This window comes from Psittacula echo (genome assembly GCF_963264785.1).
Source record: "Psittacula echo genome assembly, chromosome: 4".
NCBI classification, from domain to species: Eukaryota; Metazoa; Chordata; class Aves; order Psittaciformes; family Psittacidae; genus Psittacula; species Psittacula echo.
Window position 1 is genome coordinate 66603186 of NC_137738.1, and position 24114 is coordinate 66627299.

Below are 24114 nucleotides of genomic sequence, written 5' to 3' on the forward strand. Positions count from 1 at the left end.
AAACAGATCTGTCAAAAGAGCTAATGAAACTTCAAAATACTTCTAATGCAGCACATTCTTTCCCGAAAGGAAGTACAGACACCTCCTCCAGCATATCACCTTCCTTAATCTTCAAAGACTATCCTCCAATTTGTATAACTATAGAGATCACAACTATGTCAATAGAAGACATCCCCAGAGAAGCATTTAATTGGAGGCTTTGCCAACAGGTGCAAATTGAGTACAACTGCAGAGGTCAACAAAAATTCTGCTGCTTCTTCACAGTATCAGTTAGATGATGCCTCCTACAGCTCTCACATCTCTTCCTGAAATACAGAGAAGCTTATTTCATCTGTCCCCACCAGACACGACGCGTTTTCATACTGAGGATTTGGGAAATCCATCAACCAAATGGTGGTTCTCTTTAAACTACTCAAGTTGCTCTTTCCAATTCAGCCTAAAAGTCATTCCTTAACAATTCCCAAGAAAATAAATAAATAAATAAATAACTTGTTGTTTTTCTGAGAAAACATCTTTGGCATTTACTGAATATGTTCTGTTATTTGGGCTAGCAGAGAAAGGAATTCTGCTCTCAGTATCCTGTTTATCCAAAAGCTTCAGATAATTGCCGTTTTCTATGTTTAAAATACAATCATCATTAAAAAAGTTTAAGTAGCATGTATTTGGAGGCTCAAAAAGCACTCAAGGGAAAATCCCTGCATGTCTTCTTCTCATATTCCTCCCTAGGCATCCACTTTTGGCTCCTGCTGAAGACACAATACTGGGCTGCACAGACCTTCCATCTGACCCAGTATAGTCACACTTGCGTCTTCTGCAAGAGTACTAAACTTACAATTAAAACACCCACCCAAATCCATCCAGTTTTGTAGAGATTTCTGTTTTCCCAGCCTAACGAAAATGTAACTGTTATTGGAAAAAAGAATTCACAGAGCAACCACTGCATGAGTAGCCTACTCGTGAGCCTACACAGAGCAGAAGAACTGTAGTTTTATCTGACCAAGCTGTAGGATGGATTCATGCAGACAACAAACCCCAGTGCTATTAATTAGAAACTTCTGCCAATTTCTTGGTTTTTTTTAAAAAGCAGTGAAACAAGAGAATTGGAAAGAAGGCTCAAGTTCTAACAGAGCAACAGCTTATTTCCAGCAGACCTGCAAATAACCAAATGACCAGCTATGAAAGTCACATTTTGCCACTTAAAAAAGGGCAAGGAAAGGCCATTGGTGAGAGATATTATTCTACCTATGGCTAGTGCACTCATTCCAATTTGCTGAGAGCAGCACCAAATGAAGCTAGATCAATGTTTATAAACAGTTCTGCGTATATACATACATGCATACATACACATCAGCTTTTTAAGTCTATAAAAATAAAGGTGGTGTTTAAATACCACAGGTGAAGAGCATGAGAGGCTGCGACTGAATACTTGAAATCAAAGTAAGCTTGTTATTTTGTATACTTTGTAGTGCTGTCAAAGGACAGTTTTGTTTTGTGAACTGAACACCTGATTTCTAAGACAATTCCTCCCAGGCAGAGGAAAAATCCCATGAATTAGCAAAATATTCAGGAAATTGAGAATATTCCTTTTCTTTCTCTTTCAAAATACTTCTGTACCATAAACTGAAGACTGATTTTCCACAGCTAAGAGGCAACAAAAATATCCGCAAAGGTTTTCCAACCTATGTCTCCTTGAATTCTGTTAGTAGCCAGAAGATATCTCTGAATTTTAGTGCTTCCCGTGTATCTACTTAAAATAATATTTATCATCCTTTTAAGACTAGCTACAATACTAAAAGTCTAACACACAATGTAGAAAATTTTATAAGATGTCCATTATTATTGCAGCATAAACCAGTATTGAACAAAAATACAGGGATGCTTAGAATGGCATGTTAAATCAAATGGTGCATTTGCTCATTGCTCTCTGAAAGATCCAAATTTCAAGATGATCAACCATTGATTAAATCAACAGAATACATTTAAAATACTTAATCATTTAATGCTATTAAAATACTTTCATATTTGCATATAGAATGGCATGTGGTGTATTATTTACAAAATAGCTCAATGTCATATAAAATTGTTTACATTCAATATAGGAAATTAATAGCTATTTCAGGTAAATAACAAGAAATTGAACCTATTCCCTGTACGGAAACTTTATTTCTTAAACGAAGTTAAACAGCCTGAGTATTTTTCATCTCTTACTTTTCATTGTCTTCTACTGTCAGCTACGAAAGCCTCCAGCCAAGTTAAAAAAACCAACTACCTTTACTTCTGCCTTACAACTGGCAAACTGTTTTGTCTTACTTCTGGCAGAAGATCAGCACTGCTGTGAACACTGACATATGTTACTGCCTTTTATATATGTATAAAATTCAATTTCTTTTACCTTACCAAAATTATCTTCACCTTGTTTTATCAGTTACTGAGCTTCCATACTTGGCCTCTTCAACTTTCATTTATTGCGATTTCAGGTTTTGATGTATTTATGATTTAGCTTATAGAATACATGAACTGTTGGAAAACAAGTATTTGAACAGAGTCGGGCTTGCACAGAATTTGCTTTCTTTCAGCATCAGAGAATTTTGGCAAGGACGGGTGAATGACATTTTTAGTGAAAAGAACTCTATTTCTGTCTTACTACTCAAACTTGACTTTATGTAAATCCCTGCAATTACACACATGAAATCAATGGGCATTACTTAAGTAATGCAACTACAATCTCTCCTGTTTGAAAATCACCTTTTCTTAAAAGTAAGTTAGCAGTATATTTGACATACAAGAATTGTGTAATTAATAGTGGCAGAACTCTATTTTACACATTTTACCACTTTCCTGAAGACAAAAAGCACCGCACATGTAAAAATAAGGCTGGTAAAAGGGAAATACTTTAGCCACTATTTTGGTCTATAAAGCTTATGTAGAAACACCATAAACTGAAATCTTTTAACAAAACTCAGCATAAACAGAATACCGCAAGTTTTCTCAAGGAGGTGACAGAATACAGTACTTCTAACTGCTATGGGAACTGGACTAAGAACTCAAGAAGTCTGCTGAATGAACATACAGCACGTAAAATATGGCAGGCATAACAGTATTTATCCATTCCCAAAATACCAGTGTAAATGGTTATCACTTCCTCTTTTCAAATTACATGTTTGAAATGAGCAGCTATTAGGGACATTAACAGAACACATGAATAGCATGAGTATGCTGATTTTCATAAGCTTTCAGTATATTTAGAAACTCACATTAATACTGGATTACTTCTACTTTAGCAACATACACTTGTCCTCAATGTTTTTTACTGTTGTGTTCCAGTGAACCAAAGCACAAAACATCCACTAATGATATAAAAAAGTAGAGATGGCCTTTCATAGTAGGTAGATCATGTCAAAACTAATATTTGAAATTGAGACATATGGGCTTAAATACACTTCTATGCAATTCTTAGATCACTATAAATTCAAATTAGAGAAGTAAAACCATAAGCTTGTGCATGTATGGAACAGAATACACTGTTATTTGAATAACCATATTTGAATAACCATTTCTTGAGGCCTCACATGAAGATGCTAATTAAAACCCACTAATTTCACACCCAAAGTGTCCACAACTGTACAGCTGTACTACAATGTGTTACATGTGCTACATGTACACTGTAGTAGCACATAACAATACTTTATTTACCATCACCACCTGGCTGTAATTTGCCATTGTTAGAAGCTAAATTTTAAAAGTTTGCCAAGCATTTTCTGCTATTCTTTCCTTCAGGATAAGAAAAAAAAATCTGACTGAATTATGGATTTGGATGCACCAAATAGTAATTTTATTCCTCTGTTACAGAAGATTTCCTAGGTCTGAGAACAAGGTCTTTGATAGAGGTAGTGATTTCCTGGAGCTCTTTTCGAATGGCATCTGCTTCTTCCTCTTCCAGGTTATCTGTTGTGTCATTGTCTCCATGTTCAGTTTTCTTAGTCTGGCTGATCAACTGTTTCACTACTAGCCCTTGGTATTTTACTAACAGAGAATGCTGATCCTAAGGGGAAAAGAGAGAATAAACCAAAGGAATGTCAATGGTATGGAGAAGGTACCCCGAGCTTTAATTGAAAGTAATTTTTTTTTAAAAAGCATTCTCCCATTCTTGCCTAAAGAGGGTAAATATATACATAAATATATTTCCATCAAGTTATTTTGCAACCTAAATTCTGAGAGACATTCACAGAGGCAAAAAAATTAAAGTGCATCAATGCTGTAAGAACAGGACAACTAACCACCAAAGCAGGGAAGCAGTGCAGTTAGTAAACATCACCAGTTTGGGCAGCTTGGAATATAGAATTTCAATATCTTTACTTTTGAAGTGGTATATCTTTCTCTAAAACTGAACTAGAGAAGTTTAAAAAGCAACCATGCTCTAGCTGGGAGGAAATAGAGTGTAAGAATTTTCAGCTGCAAGAATCGTAACATTTTCCAATAGACAGCTGTATCTATGGTTAAAGGCAAAAGCTGCAGTACTAGTAACAGGTTGATTTTTAGTTTTATTAAAAAATATTGAAGACAGATCCTTGAAATGATAGGTTTGAAATACAATCCAGATCAGCAAAATTGCATATTCTGTAAATAAAATAATGATTAGACATGAAACACAAAGATGTCAGTCTTACGCAGCAGAAACAGTATAAGGCACAACTTCAATGTTCTGTCATAGAAAAAAGGTACTTTCCCCTTAAGAAGCTAGAAAGGAATACCTCTGGGATCTTGCCACTTAGGAAATTAATGATCTGTGGTACTGATCTTCCTGGTGCATGAAGCATACAGTGGGTTGAAAACTGAAATAACAGTACTGATGTCAGGTGCAGAACAAGAGCTGGATCTTCTGTGACTTTAAGGTGTTCAATCAGAGCTTGTCTATGCTGAAACAGGACTTGCCTGAGGAACAGAAATACAGTATATAAAAATATTTTTGTCCTACAGCAACTGATAATATACTCTAAAACATCTAACTTCAGTTAATTTTAATTTTCTCTTCTGACCAGTTCTATGTAAAATTATACATTAAAAAAAAAAAAACAAACCCCCAAAACCAAAAAACAAACTAGCACTGGTGTAGCTCAGATTTTGAAATATGAAGACCCCCTCCCCCTTCTCCCATGGAATTAGGACTGCCTGACTTTGCATTTTTCAGTTAAACAGGAAGACTGCCTCTTACACATTCTCTGTGACTGTGACCACAGTAACCACCTAATATTTGTCCAGCAATACAGCTACACTTCAGACTGCGCATAGAATAAATAAAATTAAGGTACCTTTCTTTCTTTTTGTCTCCTTTTTTCACCATAATACCACAAATATCCACTGCAGAATCAAGGCATGAAAGAAAATCTTCTACACTCTATTAGAAAATGAGATAAATATTTAAACTATGTTAGCAGATTATAAAAAAGTTAACTACTGCTCACAATTAATCACACAGATGATTGTGAATACATTTGGAATATGCTATGAAACAAAATAGAAAGTAAAAAGTATTTAGTAGAAATTAATGCTATTCCTTTTCCAATAGTTCATATACTTCAATACTAAAACAAGTTATAATCCACTAATATTAACAATGTAATTAAAAAAGGAATATATGTTCTACAATTATTTACAGATATGTTTTTTCTTAAGAAACATCAGTCCGGCCTTTTGCATAAAATAATAAATTACTCTGCTTTGTATTTCCACTGCTGATCTGATTTTTTTCCTAAATATCCAGGGTTTTACTAGTTATGAAATACATGGGACAACAATCTTGATCTTCAGGAACAAACAACAGGAAACATCAACCACTCTGAATTACACATTCTCTCTCAGCTTTTACTTTTCTCACCTGCACTTAAGAGATACACTGGATTTCACCTGGAAGCGAAGAGCTAGGTGACTATGTAAATGTAAGAACAACCTTTCAAATCTAAGAATTCACAGGTATGAAAATGTACTTACTCTCACTGACTTACAAAAATTCAAAAGACTATTTGGACTTCTTCCTTCACAGCAGCAGCAGTTATGGACTACATGCTCTATGTTAGCTGTTTCTTAGCATTGTATCAGCAGAAAATCTGAACTCAGATTCTGGATCACTTTACCTTGCCATTCAGAGAAGTATGCAGTTTAGTTAAAGGGCTTTTGGTGTCTTCTGGCAATTTACCTAAAATCTTTGTCCGGACCTGTATGAGAAAAGAATTAAAATAATCTGTACTATTAATTATCATTTTAGCTGCACTTACACATAAGATAATAAAATATTAAATAAACATTACTGATCTACTTGAGACTGTTAAAAAGGAACCGCTATCCGTGTACCTCACTTGTGATTGCAGAGTAATTTTCTGTTGTCATCATTGAATCAGATGCTAGGAAGTTGAAAATAAGATTTGTAATATCTGTACAGACTGTCTTCAACAGATGTTTGGCAAGGTTAGTCTGAGTCTCATCTGTTAAAAGAAGTAAGAGATTCAAAGTTAACTTACGTGATTCTTATGAGAGTTAGCACGGCACTTCCTAAAACGTGGAGTCTTACCAAGTATGAGTAGTACGAGAAAGTTATCTGGATACATGAAGCTAACATGCCTCATTTGTAATCACTTATTGAACATTCTTCAGTGAAAAATGTGAGCTTTCAGGTCTCTAAGAGTATTTTAATGTGTTGGTACTATTTCAAAAGGTGTATTTGTAGAAGCAGTAAAGTAGTCCTTGTAAAATCCTCCTGAACCCCTATTCATCAACAAGTAAAAAAGGAAAAGTCTACAGGACAAGCAGTTGAACAGAAGAGCAGGCACATGACTATAGCACTGAAACAGTTTTTAGAAAAAAGAGGCTACAGAACACATGTACAAGAACAAACGCTAACGAGAAATAATACCATTTATTCCTAAACATAGGAATATCAGGGTTTTTTATTAGTGTTTCCTTTTGTTACAAGTTTTCCACAGGGAAAGTTCTACATGAAAGCTGAATGCAGCAGAGAATCTTGGAAATGTCTACAATATTTTCCTAATGCTACTTTTCTGTCACAAAATATAGCTGAAGAAGACACCTTACAAAGTATCCCACTGCAAAATGAATCTACACCTTTTTGAAAAGCTGCCCTGAAGGAGCAGCTGCTTTTAGTATCAAACCTAAAAGAGTTTTTTAACAGGGGCTTCTTAGAAACATTTGAATTTTTCATTAGTGGCACAGGCAACAGAATGAAGGAAGCTTACTCATTTTGCACTCCAGCATAAGGTCAGTGTTAGGCAAAGTAAACACATCTCTAAGTTTTTCTTTTTTAAATGGCTGCTCTTCTTTGACCTTGAATGTAGATTCTAGAATAAATTCAACACCCTTGAAGGAGCATATTCAGTTTTTAATGCATATATGTATTGTACCTGTGAAATGCTTTGCTCCCTTTTCGAATAACCTAATGTTGTTGTACAAGTTTGAGAACCCCTCCTGCAAGTCCTTCATAGTCTGTCTTCTGCTGGCTCCAGAAGATGATGTTGAAGATGTAAAAACAGAACGCACAACTTCCTGGTAAGTTTTTGTTAAAGGTCTTAGAACAGGGAAGAAGAAAGGAGAAAAAGTGAACATTAAACAAAGTGTAAAACTGTAGGTTTTTCCAAATATATCAGCAATAGAGACAGCTATCTCATTGCACAGTAAGTGAATGGAACATGCTCACAGAATGGTGAGCTTAATAAAAAAGCAAATAATGGAAATCAGAAAATAAGCACTAGGAAGTTAAAATGTACTCTGGTAAGTGCAGAAGTACTAATGGTTACAGTATGCACAGTATGTACATGCTTGCTAAGATTTTAACTCATAACAACTCCGAAATGCAAACAAGATGAAAGATAGAAAATACTTCCAGAGGCAATGCTATTCAAAAACTCTTTCACGGGCCTGAGGACAAATTTCAGATCAATGATAGCTATAAGAAGGGAAGACTTTTAAGCTGCATTAAAATAGCACAGGTCCTTCTAAAATTGCAGTTACCACTGTACTCTAATGTCCTTTTTTGCCCTGACCACACATATTCACATACTTTCTGTTGTATGGAGCATCTTTTAAAACAAGATATTCATCTTTGCTTAGATCAGTTTGCTGACCTAGCTTATTACCCAGTTCATCAGGTACCAGCGGAGCTACAAAAGACAAGAAAGATGAACAGAGACCAAAGGCTGTACAGAAGATGGCACTGGTGGAACCCCAACACAGATCAGTGTAAGGGGGTGGAAATACAAGCATGAACTAGAAAATATGCTTGCTGACAAAGGGCACAGAACCACCTACTGCCACGACACATGCCACATGGAGCTGTGACACACTTTGCTTCCCTCAGCAAAATATTTTTTTCTCAGCAAGAAAACAGACTGAAGAGAAGATTAATTTGAAGTGACTCACGGTTTCCAACTCCAGTTGAATTACTGAAATTACCTTATTAGATGTTCAGCAAGTTCTGCAATAAGTTCTTCAGGACAATCCTGCATGTGGGTCTTTAAAACATCTTGAATTTCATCTGCTGACATGAAAGGGAACTCCGGCTGCTTATTCCTACCTGTAGCGGTCATGAGCAATGTTCATTGAGAAAACATTATACTTAAGTTTTGCTGCATTTCCTCTGTGGCATAAGGCATTGAAATGTCTCCACATAAGATGAATACACATGATAGTTAAATCTTACACATGAAAAACTGACAAAATATCTCTTTTGATTGCTCAGAAGTTATTTTCTGTAATCAGTCCACTTAGTAAGGTACACAATCATGTAACAGAGGTATCCTAAGCTTAATATTACAGTATAAAATTTGAGACATGATAAAGCAAAAGTATTAAACTAGACAGGAAGTTCCAGTAATAAAATCAACTCACATGCTGCTTGTTAACACATATGAATTAGTGCCTCTGTATTTTGGTTTTAGACAAAATATGAAGTTTATATGCATGCTGCAGAATTGTTTTATACATAAGAATGAGATCACGATGATGACAGAGAACCAGAAAAGGACAGGCATTCTATGATGCAGATACAGCATGTAATGGGCTTATTCTGCACAAAAGGAAACTAAATGAATGGAAATCAATTATGTTCCTAGTAGTCCCACATTAGCAATAAACAACATACAAGGCTATATAAACTGGTGGTAAGGGAGCTTAAATCAGGTTTTGGAAGGGTCTTATTTATATGCACCTGAATTTATCTTGGGATTTTGGCTCAAGCTACTTATTAAAATACTGCAATACAAGCATCAACAACTGTAAAACACACGAAAGAGGTGATTTAAAACTTAATTTTGTATGGTCAGTGACTGAGCAGCCTTGAAAAATAACTTCATTTATATGAGAATTCCAGTAATCTGAGAGTAGTATCATATGAAATTAAGATGCTGTACTTCACAACTTCAAATATGTTTAAAGTATTTCAGTCGGTAACGAAAGTGTCAATACTATATATAAAACGGAAGTGCCCATTTCTTCATCTCCATTGAATAAAAGAAGTTAACACATAATTATGACTGTGCAACCTGCAACCAGTTTGCTGAAAGCCTAACAATGTGTTTAATTCTGAGGATGCTATCCATGCTCCTTCTCCTAACAGTAAAGGCAGAGAAATGGGCTCAACAGGGAGCAATTCAGTCTCATCCTGTAATACACACCTAAAACGAGCGAGACAGACTAGCCCTTCAATGTACCTACCTTTCTCCATTACAAAGCCAACAGATATAAAGGAAACTTGCTCTGATGTAGCTGTCCCAGTTAAACAAGACAAACCCTATTTAGAATATTAAATCTTTATTTTGACTGTATATTTTATCCCTATGAGTAAAAACATCTAAGTACTATTTCTTCGTTATGATTTCTTAATTTAAGCCTTGGAACTGAATGTGAACTTCTCCATTTATCATACACTATTCAGCAGGTATTAAGAAACCAAGTATAATATTAATCCTAAAATATAAGGCATTTCCTACATAAAATTAAATAATAAAAAAGGGTTCTCATTTCTTTTACTTAAATTTCTTTTTTAAAGGCTAAGTTATACTTCTCAGTGAATATGGTATGTCTATTTCATTTAAACTGCATTATCATATTCATTGATACAATTCTAACTAAAAGTATTCTCATGCTCTTTGGCATTTTACTTGACAGTGGGGAAAACAAGAGGTGTGAAAAATCAAGTGCTAAAAACATGTGAGTATGAACAGATAGTGCCCAAAATAAAACGACAAACCTGTGCTAGTTGCTTGTGCCTCTTCATCGCTGTCAGCATCTTTTCTTCCTTTCTTCTTGGTTTTCTTAATCTTGATCTCTCTGGCATTACCACCTCCTCCTCCTCTCACGCATCCACTGCCCTCTGGTGGAGAATTTGTTTAGTACACAGCACAGTTGCAGCACTTAAACAGTTTACAATATTAAAGTAAATTACCTGCATTACTTGTTAATGCTGAATTAAAACCCTACAACCTGATTCTAAACATAACCTGCAATCCATATCCCAGAATCTTAGGACTGTAAGATTCAGTCTTGAGAAAAAAGAGCAACTGAGTCACAGCTTAATTTAAGCTAACATCATCAATAAACACAAGTACTAATAATATTGAATGTACCTATATATTTTATTTTTAAAAGGCATAATATCTTTTTCCAGATGAAAACAGATGAGATACCACTTTCCAGAATGTAATGGGAGATTTTCTGTTGGCTGAAAATAGCATCTTAGTAGGCATTTAGCATTTTTATTCAGTGATGCTGAATAACTGAGCTACTGAAAAATATCCAGATAATGTAACCTTGTTAACGCGCAGAGAAAAAATCCAACATAGTAAGCATTTTTCCAAAATATTCCTGAAAACATGCATTCAATTAACTAGAACACTAATTCTTTTTCAACTATTCCGAGATGACTACAATGCAATGAGATGTTCCCGTTCTGACAAACATATCAAATTACTTAGTTCATATGTCCCTTAATCCATGTATTCACACTGCAGACTGGATCTCAATTTGCAATACAGTCCTTCTCCACAAGGTAAGTCATTCTGCTGTTTGCTTCCCTTTCCACAGCTTGTTCCCTTCTTTTTTCACTTGAAAGAAATTTCAGATCCAGAACAACTGGTTCTATACATGAACTAAGTCTTGAAAAAGTAGTTCTTATCCATTGAAATATAAGGTCCAAGATTTCAAGTAACTTTTGTTACATTATGTAACAGTGGTATCATTTAAGAAAAGGAAACACCCCCCTGCCCCCAAATCTGACTTCTCTATTTAAACAGAGTGATTTTGGAATTTATTTCTCAAGACTATTAAGAAATATTTTCATTTTCATGGGTCCTTGAGAAGAACAGCACAGAATGTTACCTATACTGTGTAATCAAAAATGGTACAGAGGTCCCTGAGCTACTGGTTTGGCCACTCCCCAATGCACAACTCAATCTTACGTGACCATACCATATACACTAACAAATGAACATGGATTCCTTGCTTCTAAGGACAGCTGCCTTGTGTTGGACTAACTCAAGACACCTTTATGATACTTCTAAACCTGAAATTAGTTCTCATGGACATAGCTCAGATACATCTACAGGATAATGATAAGAAGTGGCTGGATTATTTCTTAAAATATCTTCAGCCACAGACTGGAAGGAACTACCAGACTACAAAATATCGTAACTTTATATTTGAATATTTCCAAGGCTAAATAAGCCTTTTTTTTTTTTTTTTTTTTTGCTTAAGTTAAATATTGATGCTTTACCTGTTGCCTTCTTTCTTCTTTCATCCTTTTTGTCTTTTTTAGTGGCATATGAGTTCTCTAAACCAGAAGCCTGTTTTAAATCTTCTTCAGTGATTAAATTAACAGGGTTATTTTTAATTTCCTAAAATGAAGAACATGCACTTAATAGCAAAAAGATACAGCAACAAAAGATACATGCAGAAACATTTAACCCTTTTGGCCATGTTTTCAGTATACTAAGCTAACACCATGTATTCCCAGCTAACACCAAGTGCAACATATGAAGAGATATTTATTCTTCTCTTCAAAATTCAGCATCTGGTCATACTGTCAGTGGAACAGTGTTCCCTGAGTGCAGCTGAATATACATTAAATTACACTGATTATACATACAAACTTTTTCATCATTTTTGCTCTTCTTCCCAAACTGTATTTCAGATGAGATGCAAAGAGACGGTAACAGCAAACAGAAAGTCATATAAACTATAGTCCAACACTCAACATATATTGATTGCATCTTGACCAATAAAACCCCTACCTTTTCAGCTCTCTGCTGCATTGTAGCAGAGAATAGATCAGCACAGCTGCTTACAAATTTCTCACTGACCACAATAGTGTCACTGAAGATTAAACCTGAAGAATTCTTGTTTAAAGATCTCATAACTTGCTGAAGCAAAATTCCAGCATCTTCTACTGACAATGAGCTGGGCAGAAGAGTCTAGGGTAAAGAAAATAAAAATAATTTACATACAATGATCTGTTCTAGAATAGACAGACATACTTGTGTGTGGATAAACAGAATTCACGGACATTTGAAATCTATGAACTGTTTAGAATATACTGCACTTTTAAAATTAAACTAGCAATTTAAGAGTAAACTATTTTAGATCTTCTAACACCAGAAATCAACATTGCTCTGTGCAAATGCATGGCAACTTCTTCAAAATGCACCCCAGCAGTAACACCAAACAAAACAACAGCAGGCTTTCTTACAAGTGACAAAATAGTGCTGTTATGGCCTAGAATTAGGATTTAGCCAGGACAAAATGGCTAATATCCCTCTGTTTACGGAACTCACAGAAATCCGTTTTAAACTTTTTCCAACCTCCCCCCTCCACCCCCCACCGCCCCCGAAATATACTGCTCTCTAGCAGAATACACTAGCACTAATTTTGAAATGAAAGTTAGTCCTAGGTTTCTGTCAACTGAATAGTCCTATGTCCTTCCACTGGCTTTGTTCAGGCCAGATTAAAGGCAAATAATGCCTTTTTACTCGTTATTTCACTTGAACTGAATATCCTTCTTTGACAACATGAAATTTTCATTATATATGTGTAGTACCAATAAAGTATTCTTGGACACAAAAGTAAAACAAAACAAATAAATACAACAACAACTGAAAGGATTGCTTACTGCTACATCTATCCAGTTTCCCGAGCTGATGGCTTCCTCTACAGAGGCTTCAACTTGATCCACGATTTCCTGACCAACACAAGCTGCTCTCAGAAATAAGAGCTGTGTGGACTTGTATCTTTTTTTAATATAGCCTGCTGGGTCAGGGATGCCAAGTCTGTGCAACGCATCAAACTCTATAAAACAGTTAGATGTCTGTCACATTTCACTACCATCATATACTTACAGGACCTTATGTGGTAATTTTTTTTGAAAGCAGGAAATGAAGAATTTCGTTTAGTTTGTATACAAGTAAATGCAGCCTCAAGCGGATGCTGACCTAAAACTTAGTTGGCACAAGCTGCACCACAACATAGTTAAGAGAAATATGAAGTGGACATGAGTTTGGGCTGAGTTTTGGAAAAAGAAAGGGCTTGGAGTTTTGGTTTTTGTGGTTTGTTTTTTTTTTTTTTTTTTTTTTTTTTTTTTTGTTGTTGTTGTTGTTGTTTTGGGGTTTTTTTGTTTGTTTGTTTGTTTGTTTGTTTTTCAGATTCCTATACCTTTAAATTTGCAATTGTATCTTTCCAAAGTATTCCAATATAACATGAACAATATTCATAATATATACAATGTCAAAATGTTTTGTTTTCAAAAGTTACCCCAATATGCTCATAGAATTGTGCAATGCCTCACAAGCAAAGTGTTTCAACTATTTGGCAGTTTATACTTAGACATTCTGAAAACATTCAAAGACTTTGACAGATACTCTATCAGTCAAGCAGTATTACAGAAACACTTAACAGTACTACAGTAAATTATGATGAAGCTTTTCAAACTGCAAGACTAACTGTTTTTAGGAACTGGCCCTTTGGGACCATAAGGATACATTTTTTGTTTATTCAGGTCCATATTTTCCCACAGCTCCTGTATTAAAACACCATCATCCAGCATCACTTATCTTTAAGTTAGATAGATTTGTTTGGATAAAATCGGACACTAGTGCCATCCAGTCCAGTTCTACAAATCTCATTTTGCACAGGTTCTTCCTGTGCACTGCATGCTTGGCTGTCTGGCCTATTAGCCCAAGTTTGGTTGTAATCTGGATGCCTGGACTGAAACTCCAACCCTGTGGGTCAAACACGATCACCTGAAAAGTCTACAGGGAGCATTCTAAGAAATGTTTTCAGAACAGTAGTAAAAGTAGCATCTGTAACTCTGGTTTTGAGAAATAAAGTTACTGTTCAGCAGTATGGTTCTCTCTGTTGAAATATGGCTCTTTGTGATAAAGTAACACACATCATTATAAGCAAGATAGTCTTTTAACAAAGGAGTATCAACTACTGTATTGATTTCCACTTATTCTTGTGAGGCTTTACTCTAAACACTGGCTATATTAGGGTAAGACCAATTACATAGATTAGTTTTAGAAAGACATTTTATCTATGGGAATATAGATTAATTACCTAAGTAACCATTCTGCTTGAAAAAAGAATCCACCCAGTTGCTCTGCGTTCTGGCATAAATGTCTGGAATAAACACAGCCTTATCCTGTCTCCCACCAACCACAGTGCCTTTTAGTCGACCAGTGTTAACAAGTTCTTCTAGCACAGCTACAATACAGAAAATAAAAGAAGTGGCATTTTCCACTTTGATATCACTACTAAACAAAACATAGCAATTATTTTCCCTGTTTGGTTTTCTTTTTCTGTCCCCCCCCCCCCATTAGTTGTTTGTGCTTGTTTTAGAAAAACATTTTGTGGGTCTATCAACTATTTTTAAGACTATGCGAGTGTTCTGATAAAAGCTCTGGAAAGCATACAAGGTTTCAAAAGAGTGAACCTCAATGGCAGAATCGAAACACTTTTTATTGAACATGTAACTGTACAGTTAGAGCTTTTACTTTAGAAAATGTAGTCATAAAAGTATCTTTATATATATATAATGTATAAGCATTTTAGCAATTATGCTCTCTTCAAATTCACTGCTTGCATGTTAAACATGACAGAAAAAAAGAAATCCAAACACACTAAAATGACATCAAAAATTGTTATCTAAACTGCATAAATGTGAGCACCTCTTACTGGTGACCATCTTTATGGTTTACAATGTTCACACTGTTGCAAATAATAGCCTCCTAATAATGCACAAATACTGTTGATGAAGAACATACTGGCAACTGGTAGTACCAAAGTACTAAGCCTTTCTCAATGCTAAATAAGGTATTTTTTGTCCATTAAAGGTGCACAGGAATATCTGATTTGCTTCGTCTGTTCTGCATATGCCTTCTCATACATAACTAGATGCAATGACAAAAAAAATAAATCAGTGACATCAACTGCCAAGCTCTGCAGATTTCCAGAGATTTGCTAGATGGCTTTTTTATCCCCAGTTTGGGATGATTTCTATTTCATTGAAAGGCAAATTTTACGCTGGAGCAGAACATTAAATAGTATCATATGGTTTGGCTTCTTCCTCATGATGAGAGTCAACGTTACAATATGCTTAGTACAGCACATGAAGGTTTAGCTCACCTACACAGGAAAATTTACCTGAAAACCTGGTTCCAGAATACCACACATTAAATCATGATTTTTTCTTTTCTTTGGGCAGATATGACCATGGTGTAAGTATGTCTCTACAAGCTAGAGTAGCAGCTGTTGAACACAACTGCCTCTAACTCAGCTGAACATTACTTACACTGAGAAAATGTAGAAGAAAGAGAAACTGATTTAAAAAAGATATAGCCTTACATCACCTAAAACAAGAGTCAGGAATCATGTTCTGCCATGATTCAGTTAACTTGTATAAAATGGAGCTTATAGGACAGATTCTTAAATTAGATGTTTGTACTTACTAATAGTTAAGTTATAACAAACATATAAGTAACTTCATTAAAAGGTATTTTTTCAAATTTCCAGCATTTGTGAAATTGAAACGGCATCTCAGACAGAATAAAATCAAATGTCCTCTGGCAGTGAATAAAAAGACAAGAAAGCTATCTGAAACTTGCAAAGAAAGTGAAATACAGTATGAAAAATTAAAGAAAAAGACGAACAAATTCATTAAAAAAAAATCCATCCCAAAACCCATGAAAAAGATACGACAAATAGACTTAGCCACAGTGATGATTACTAGTGATGAGAAAACACTAGAACTTCTATTCACATTAACACTATACATGAGCAGAACATGACCATGTATTTGCAGGACCTGTTTGAAAAAGACTGTAAACACATACTGGAATTGATATTGGGTACTGCAGCAGCATTATAATGCAGTTTAACAGATTTTCCTTTTAATCTATGAATAGCTGGATGGAATGTTCCAAAAAAAAGAGACCTTAAATAAGATTATGTGAAGGTAGAGTGTTTATATAACTTTATTTAAATACTAAGATTTTCATTTTCAATGAACAAGTTTGTTGCAAAGAACAAGAAGGTAAGCAGAGAGGTATTATAGAGCAGCTAAAGCATGCAACGCCCAGAAGGTAAAAAGACCCAACCAAAGAAAAGAGAAATAGTAACTTTCATGAGAAGAGACAGAAAACTATTAAGGGATTCTAAAGACCAGTAGCACTTAGTCAGTCAGAATATAAGACTAATGATGCTTGAAGCAGCATTGTGGACAGATGGGAGGGGATAGTGAAAGAAAAGCTAAAACATAAAAGTTTCCGTAGTAGGATAGGAAATCTATTTTATTTTTGCATTTCTATTTAAAAAAGGAACTGCAAGAAATAAAAGCAAACAGTTTAAGGATATGCTTTACCTCTCAGCATATAAACACATTTAACTAAGGGCATAACAAAAGCTCTGCCTCCGATATCACAGAGAAAAGTCAATAAATAGAATCCAGAGCAGTTAATGTTATTTGGCTACATAAAATCTGTTCCCTTTTGTGTGCTTCACAGATAAAACTGCCAGTAGCTAAGGGCAAGTAACAAAACAGATGACAAAATGAGTACTGTACTTCTTGCATCATCCTGCCCCAGAGGCATTTCATCAACGTATGCTTTTATTGCTTTAGATACAGAGAACATCTCTTCAGTTATGGATAGCAGAAAAGATTTACCATTTTTTACACTAAAGAAAAACATATTGCTCTTTCTTCCAGAATTAAGGCTATATACTAAAATGCTTATTTAAAAACATACTTCTAGTAATGAAGAATCTATTAATTAACTAAAAAAACCCAACAAAACAAACCAACCCAATCCAAATGAAACTCACAGTAAAGTAAATGTTCTTGAAATCCATACCGAGTGATCAAGTTACTTACAGGTGTAGGCCTTGGAAAAAAGACAAACAAACCAATATAAGTCAATGACCTGAAACTGATGTGGAGAATCTAGAAATAAGAGAGGTTACTCTAGATGGACAAAACTAAAAAGTGTCTTAGCCCCAAGGTGCTACACTGACGTTTAACATTACCTAAAACATTTTAATTTTAAATTACTACGAAGTTGTATCTTATAACAAAGCTACAACAATTACTGTAAGGAAACTTTTGCTGTTCCAAGTTTTTCTCTTCATACAAATTGACACAGGAGGTTATTGACTTAATTATAAAAAATTTTCTAGAATCACACATAGTGGGCAGATATCAATATATGATTGACTAGGGAGTGGTAGAATGACAATGAGGATAGATACTCTCCAAAAAAATGGGAGAACTACTGATTAACATTTTCTTCAGCCAAACAACTTCTTGTATACTGCATATTGTTATGCCTCCCTTCTTTTCCTTTCAAAAGGAGGTCCCCCTTTCAAAAAAGTGAGTCCAATATAAGTAAATATTTCACCCCAGGAACTCAACTACACTTAAAGAAACCAACCCATAGGTCTTTATTTTCTTTTCTTTTTCAATCACAAGAGAATTTTGTCCATAAAGACCTATGTTGAAAATATTTTAATATGTGGCTGTATGTGTTCCATTTACCGAGTAATTGCAGTGAAGAGACCACGAATGCGTGCTCGATGGCGTGACACAAAGGCTTCTGTAAAAATCACCTCATGGTTTTCCTGGTCTAGTTGCCCATGAATAATTCTACCCAAACGCCTGGATAATGCCTGTAAATACAAGCTGGGTTAACTGCTAAAACTGTATATTAATGATATTAAACAAAAATTAATGAAAAAAACCTGTATTAGCAGAGCAGCAAATTAGCGTTGCTAAGGCAGACAAAACATTCAGAAACGAGGACTGCAAGTTTAAATTACTACTTAGATATGTTGAGAATTTGTATGTATTTACTACATATAAATTGATGCCATTACAGCCCACACTCCAAACTTAAGAGAATTCAGCTTTCCTAACAATGCCTTTTTCTATCAGATATTTTCATATCTAATGATGAAATAAAACTTTTCAAAAGAAGTAAAAATAGCTTGGAAATGCACAATGAATACAACTTTTTTCAAATAGACAAGACAAAAATCAGCAACAAGAAACACAACAGAAGACAGGTAGAAACAGTTTATAAATGTGCATCGTTGGAAGTGAACTAAACCCAGGAAATACTGCCCAGGAAACAAACAGAACACATGTAATTTTGTATGTTAGAAATGTTTTTGTAGAAGCTGATCATACAACAAGTATTAGAAGAAATCCGCTCAAACTCAGAGTCAACAAGGTTGTCTGTGGTACACAATATGACTGTTCACCTAACACATGCCATGGGATTACTCTTTGAAAAAACTATCTTCCAATCAAAATCCAACCTTAACTGAAAGTCAACAATGGTAAGAGAATTCTCCCTAATCCTCTGAAACACTACAATAGTCACTAACAAAAGCAAAGTTTTTTGTTTTTACTCTGAATGTCTGGCTTCAGCTTTTAGAAACAAACATTTATTTTACGTTTTCTGAATAAACTGAGAGGTCTCTACCACTGTATTTCTGCTTCCTGGGTAACTAATGAGATTGATGAAATTACCCCTGTATCTTTAGTATCTCACACAAATAAGTTTTCAGATCTTACACTAATCTAACCTGTTCCTGACATTACTAATCCTGGTCTGTTCCTACCAGTTATAAAGATTCTGAAAAGATTTTGCCCAGTAGTCGAAAGGCTAACATCAACCTCATTCTGTGAATAGCTATTACACTGCACCTTCTACGTACCTAATACTTTTCTGCTTAGAATGAGAAAAAATTTATAATAATTACAGCCATGGATACTGCAAAGATAACAAAAGAATGTGAATACAATAAATTCTACATTTGCCAAGTTAGTGGCTTGCATCACCTGTATCAGGAAGTCTCCCGGAAGGTCATACGCCTTGCAGAGTTCTGATACTGTCACCTGGCCAGTTTCCTGTAGTTTATCATTTATTTCTTCTGCCAATTGATCCAGGTAACTCCTTATGTAAAAACAAGAAAAAAAACACCCGCACATTAAGTGTGAATTTCAAAATCAACCTGCTAGCCATATGCTGAATTACTAATTGACCTGGCATTATGATGACCAGAGCACCACTGGAGCACCACTCCTATGGAGTCAGGCTGAGAGAGTTGGGGTTGTTCAGCCTGGAGAAGAGAAGGCTGGAGAACGGAAACCTTACTGCAGCCTTCCACTGCCTAAAGGGGGCCAACAAGAAATCTGGAGTGAGACTTTTTACAAGGGCATGTAGCAATAGGACAAGGGATAATGGCTTTAAACTGAAATAGGGGAGATCTAGATTAGGTATCAGGAAGAAGTTCTTTACTTCTGAAGGTGGTGAGACACTGGAACAGGTTGCCCAGAGAAGCTGTGGCTGCCCCATTCCTGGCAGTGTTCAAGGCCAGGTTGGATGGGGCTTTGAGCAACCTGGTCTAGTGGAAGGTGTCCCTGCCCATGGCAGCAGGGTTGGAACTAGATGATCTTTAAGGTCCTTTCCAATCCAAACCATTCTATGATTCTATGACTATACCTCTTTCTGATGAATTTTTGCAAAAATAAAGTTATTTTAAATTAATAAAGGAGAACAATGTCAGTGAACATGTGGTTGTTTGGTTTTGTTTTTTTTTAAGCCTATTAACCAAGTACCTAGTATTAAAATTGTCCATTTATCTGCTTGTATGAATTTGTCAACTAGCAGGAACAGGAAAACATTATATGTCAATGAGGCTTAGAAAAGGGCTTTAATAAGCAAGATAGCCTTTTATCAAGAGAGACAGGAACTTCACATTCTTTACCAAGAATAAATCCTGCAGCACAATGAATAATAGAGACAAGAGTATTACTTCAGTGGCTGTTAGTGTGCTGAAAGCCATGAAATAACTTGCTCATACATCTTTAGCTTGTGAGGTAAAGCAAGATGTGGGAAAAAATTAGACTGCTTGTCAATAGCCGAGGCAAACAGCAAAACCAAGAGAGATATAGCTGCTGTACACAAAGACACTGAGTAAGAAACGAAGCCTCTTAAGTGCAAGATACTGGGCAGAGACATTCAGTAAGGCCTTTGCTCCATGGATTCACTGGATGCTCTGCTGAGACAGGCCTTGATTGCCATTTCCAAAAGAAGCACTGATCACCACCAGGCACCCTTAGCAGCAGTCAAGAAAAATGCAGTCCGCCTCAAAAGCAACAAAGGCTGGCCAATGCTTTTAGCCTGCATTCTAAAATATGAGAGATGTGAATTATACATATTGCTCCTGAAAGTACTCACTCATTTATAAGCTGTCCCAATACAAGCTGAATAGTTTTTTCAGATTTAACGATGTCATTAGCTCTGTTTTCAATATGCAGAAGGTCCACATTTATTACCTAAAGAAAAATGCCAATGAAACCTCTTATCATAACTTTAAATTAATTCTCAAACACTGAGATATCATACTTACACATTCCTATGCCTTGAGGAAAGCTGCTTTTATTTTTTCTGCTATTGTACACACACATAAGCTGTGATTTGGAATAAAGCAGCAATGCTTTCTTTGCAACTGTGACAAGGTTAAAAGAAACCTCTACAATAAAAAAATACAGAAAATACTAAATAGTCTTTCAGAAAAGTTTTCTGATTCCAAGTGACTTTACTCAAGCCAGAAGGGAAAATTAGTCACAGAGGCAGACTAGTCGAGGATAAAAATTAGTGGAGATACGTGATTAAAAAAGGAACAGTGAAGATCCAAAGAGACATGCAAAAGTTAATTATGCATGCTCCTGCAGCTTTCTATTTGAATGGAAAACATATTTACTTTGTTTGCCATCCTTAGTTTACAAAGGAAGAGCTCAAAAAGAAAATCTGTATATTTCAGTGGTGATTTCAGCGGTTCTAGATTATCATTAAGCACACAGCAGCTCTCTATAAAGCACTAAATGGCCAGATTAAGTACTCTGCTGTATTCTGACATGAGCTATCATCTTTTCATAAAGTTCATTCTCTTAAAAAAGTAAATTAGCTGGAATATAACTGATGAACTCCACATTTACAATATACATGGTGAAGTAAAGAAAAAAGTATGCAGTATTTTATTATTAAAAAGTTACCTGTTGTAAGTCAACAATGTTTACTCGACCTTCAAAAAAAAAAAAGTACAAATACACTTTTAGTGTATAAAACATGTTTGAACAGATTTAGTTATATAGCATAGTCCACTGTGTACAAAACATTTTTTCACTACCTTTCTGTAAACCAATTAAACCAACTTCAGCTTTATATGTTATCAAATCACAGGCAGTCAGAGCAAGATATCCCTACCGTTCTACCCTACTGCCTTGCTGACAATCCAATACAGAAATTCCAGAAGTAAAAATAACTGTTTAAACTCCCTCCCAATTAGTTTTCGCCTTGATGCTAATCCAGATTTGACCACTTGTCCATGAGTATCAAAACAACAACTTTTTACCCTTGCATGATGCTACTAACAAACCCCAGCAACTTTAAATTAAATTCAAGCTATCATACTGATATGATACAGTGGCCTAACATATTGAGGCATATTTGTGGCAATTGTAAGAATACTACTAATCTGTATAAACATAATAAGGAAGTTAATTTTCCAAACACATGATAAAGTGAAATTCACCCTTAAACATAACTAAAAGTACAGTACACTGTCTTCTCATTAAAACCATTGACAAAAAGCTGCCTGAGGCTATGTGCTTCCTTACATATCTGAGATCTTACAAAGCAGATGGCTCATCATTCCTATAAAATAGAAAATGTCAGTGACAATTTTAAAATATTATCAATTACATGAATAGAGAATGAGAGTCAAGGCCAAATATCTAGGCTAGATAGTTAACCATATTAAAGTGCCAAACTTCCTCCAAAAGGGTTCTTAGACCACTTCTACCTTTGAAATTCTGTATGGGTGAAAATGAACAAATGAACTAAGTAATGGATCTTGATATGCTTACCTAAACGCTTAACACAGATCTGAAGTGGCAATAAAAAAGTAGTAGGGGAATTAATACGTAGATGAAGCAGTAGAAAGCAAGGTTTGCTTTTTTTTTTTTTTTTTTTTTTTTTTTTGCAAGATTAGGGCTACTGAACAAAACCTTCAAATTCTTTTTGTAGTCTTCAGAACTAACTTCCAAATCCAGAGGAAGAAAGCAAATGCCACACTTACCACCACACACATGAAGCTCATCCCGGATCTCCTTACTAATCTGTGCTGGAGTGACATATTCTTTTCCATCAAGTGTGTGCACTACTTCCAACTGCTTTTCAGCAATCAGTTTAGTGACAATTTCTATACAGTTCCGCTCTGATAATCTGTCAACAGCATAAATAAAATCAGTCAGTCTAAGTAAGTGCTTGCTTAAATTATCTTTACATTGATGTTTCAGAAATACTAAACACAGGAAGTGCAATGCGAATTTCTGTTCTGTATCAGTATTTTTAAAGACAAAAAACTAGTTCAGGATTCCGCTTATCACCTCCCAAATCATCCATATGGCTTCATTTATATGCGTCATATCTCTAAACCAAGTTTTACTCTTTCCCTTAACAGCTGTCAGCCCCTTTTTGCTGAAAGAATGCACCTGCTTGTGGACTTAAGAACGGCTGCGCTTACAGAATGTGTGTCTATCACCTTTCTGTATTTTTTTATTTTGCTTTGCTTGCTTGGGGTTATTTTTATTTTTTTTTTTTAATAAAACAGTAAGCAACAACCTCTACTGCTCAACGACACATACGGAAGAAACAGAGCACTGGAACCACGACAGGGTTCACCAGCCTGAATTTAGCAGCAACTGCATACCGTGGACCTGCACATACTCTGTGGGGGCCCCCGGGACTTTTGGGGATTGCCTGGCTGAGCTCCCGGCCCCAGCTGTGTGTCAGGGCAGGAGGCTGTGAGAGCGAGCAGCGGAAGGGAGGCTGTGAGGGCGGGCGGCGGAATGGAGGCCGCCGGCGCGGGGAGGGGAGGGAGCGCTAGCAGGCGATCCTTAGCTGCAGGCGGCGGGCTCCGGGCTCCGCAGCGGGTACCGGCGCCGCGCTGCTCACCTGTGGGCCACCTCGGCAAACTGCGCCCGCTGGAAATCGGCCGCTAGGCGCCGAATCTCCTCCCAGGCGGCCGCCATCGCCGCCTCGACACTACACGTCAGACCCCGCCGGCCGGGCTACGGGCAGCCAGCGTGGTCAAAACGCCTCGCCGAGGCAGCCTCCCGCAGCGACACCTATGGGCCGGGAGCCGCCCCGGGCCTCGCCGCTGCCAAAACAACGAGAAAAAGGCAAAAAAATCAAAAAAGCAAAATATCGAAAGCAGTTTCACCAGGCGTGCCTGACTCCCGCACCGGGGCCCGGTGGATGTAGCCACTTGAGCAGGCAAACCGACTTGTCAGTAAGGCCCTGAGCGGTGCCATCACGACTGATAGAGGTGCTGGAGCTGATGGCTGAGCAGCGTGCTTCACCCTGTGTGCTGCTGTGTGCCCTCGCCAGCCGGCATCTCTGGCACCCTGTCAGGGGACTGAAACTTGGTCTGAAATGTAAACTGAGCGTGTTGGTGGGAATACGAACAGCACTGGAAGCCAGTGTTACTGAAAAC

General features: G+C 36.2%; 1 protein-coding gene across 2 annotated transcripts; it reads right to left on the minus strand.

Annotated features, from left to right (window-relative positions):
• Positions 1–3832: 3832 nt before the first annotated feature.
• UFL1 (UFM1 specific ligase 1) lies at positions 3833–23670 on the minus strand (the record flags this gene model as incomplete). 2 transcript variants are annotated; one of them, XM_080615602.1, is made up of 19 exons in its annotated part: positions 23574–23670; positions 22696–22841; positions 21611–21639; positions 20793–20890; positions 19391–19505; positions 18083–18213; positions 17374–17432; positions 14611–14757; positions 13169–13344; positions 12294–12473; positions 11777–11897; positions 10256–10378; positions 8461–8581; positions 7413–7576; positions 6349–6479; positions 6132–6212; positions 5310–5395; positions 4752–4932; positions 3833–4042 (listed from the first exon to the last, which is right to left on the minus strand). In XM_080615602.1, the coding sequence occupies exons 1-19, from the start codon at positions 23648–23650 to the stop codon at positions 3833–3835; spliced, it is 2376 nt and encodes a 791-aa protein (XP_080471728.1). In that variant the 5' UTR covers positions 23651–23670. The 2 variants fall into 2 exon arrangements, with proteins under 2 accessions (XP_080471728.1, XP_080471729.1); XM_080615603.1 differs by having other exon boundaries at positions 8461–8577; positions 10252–10378.
• Positions 23671–24114: the final 444 nt, after the last annotated feature.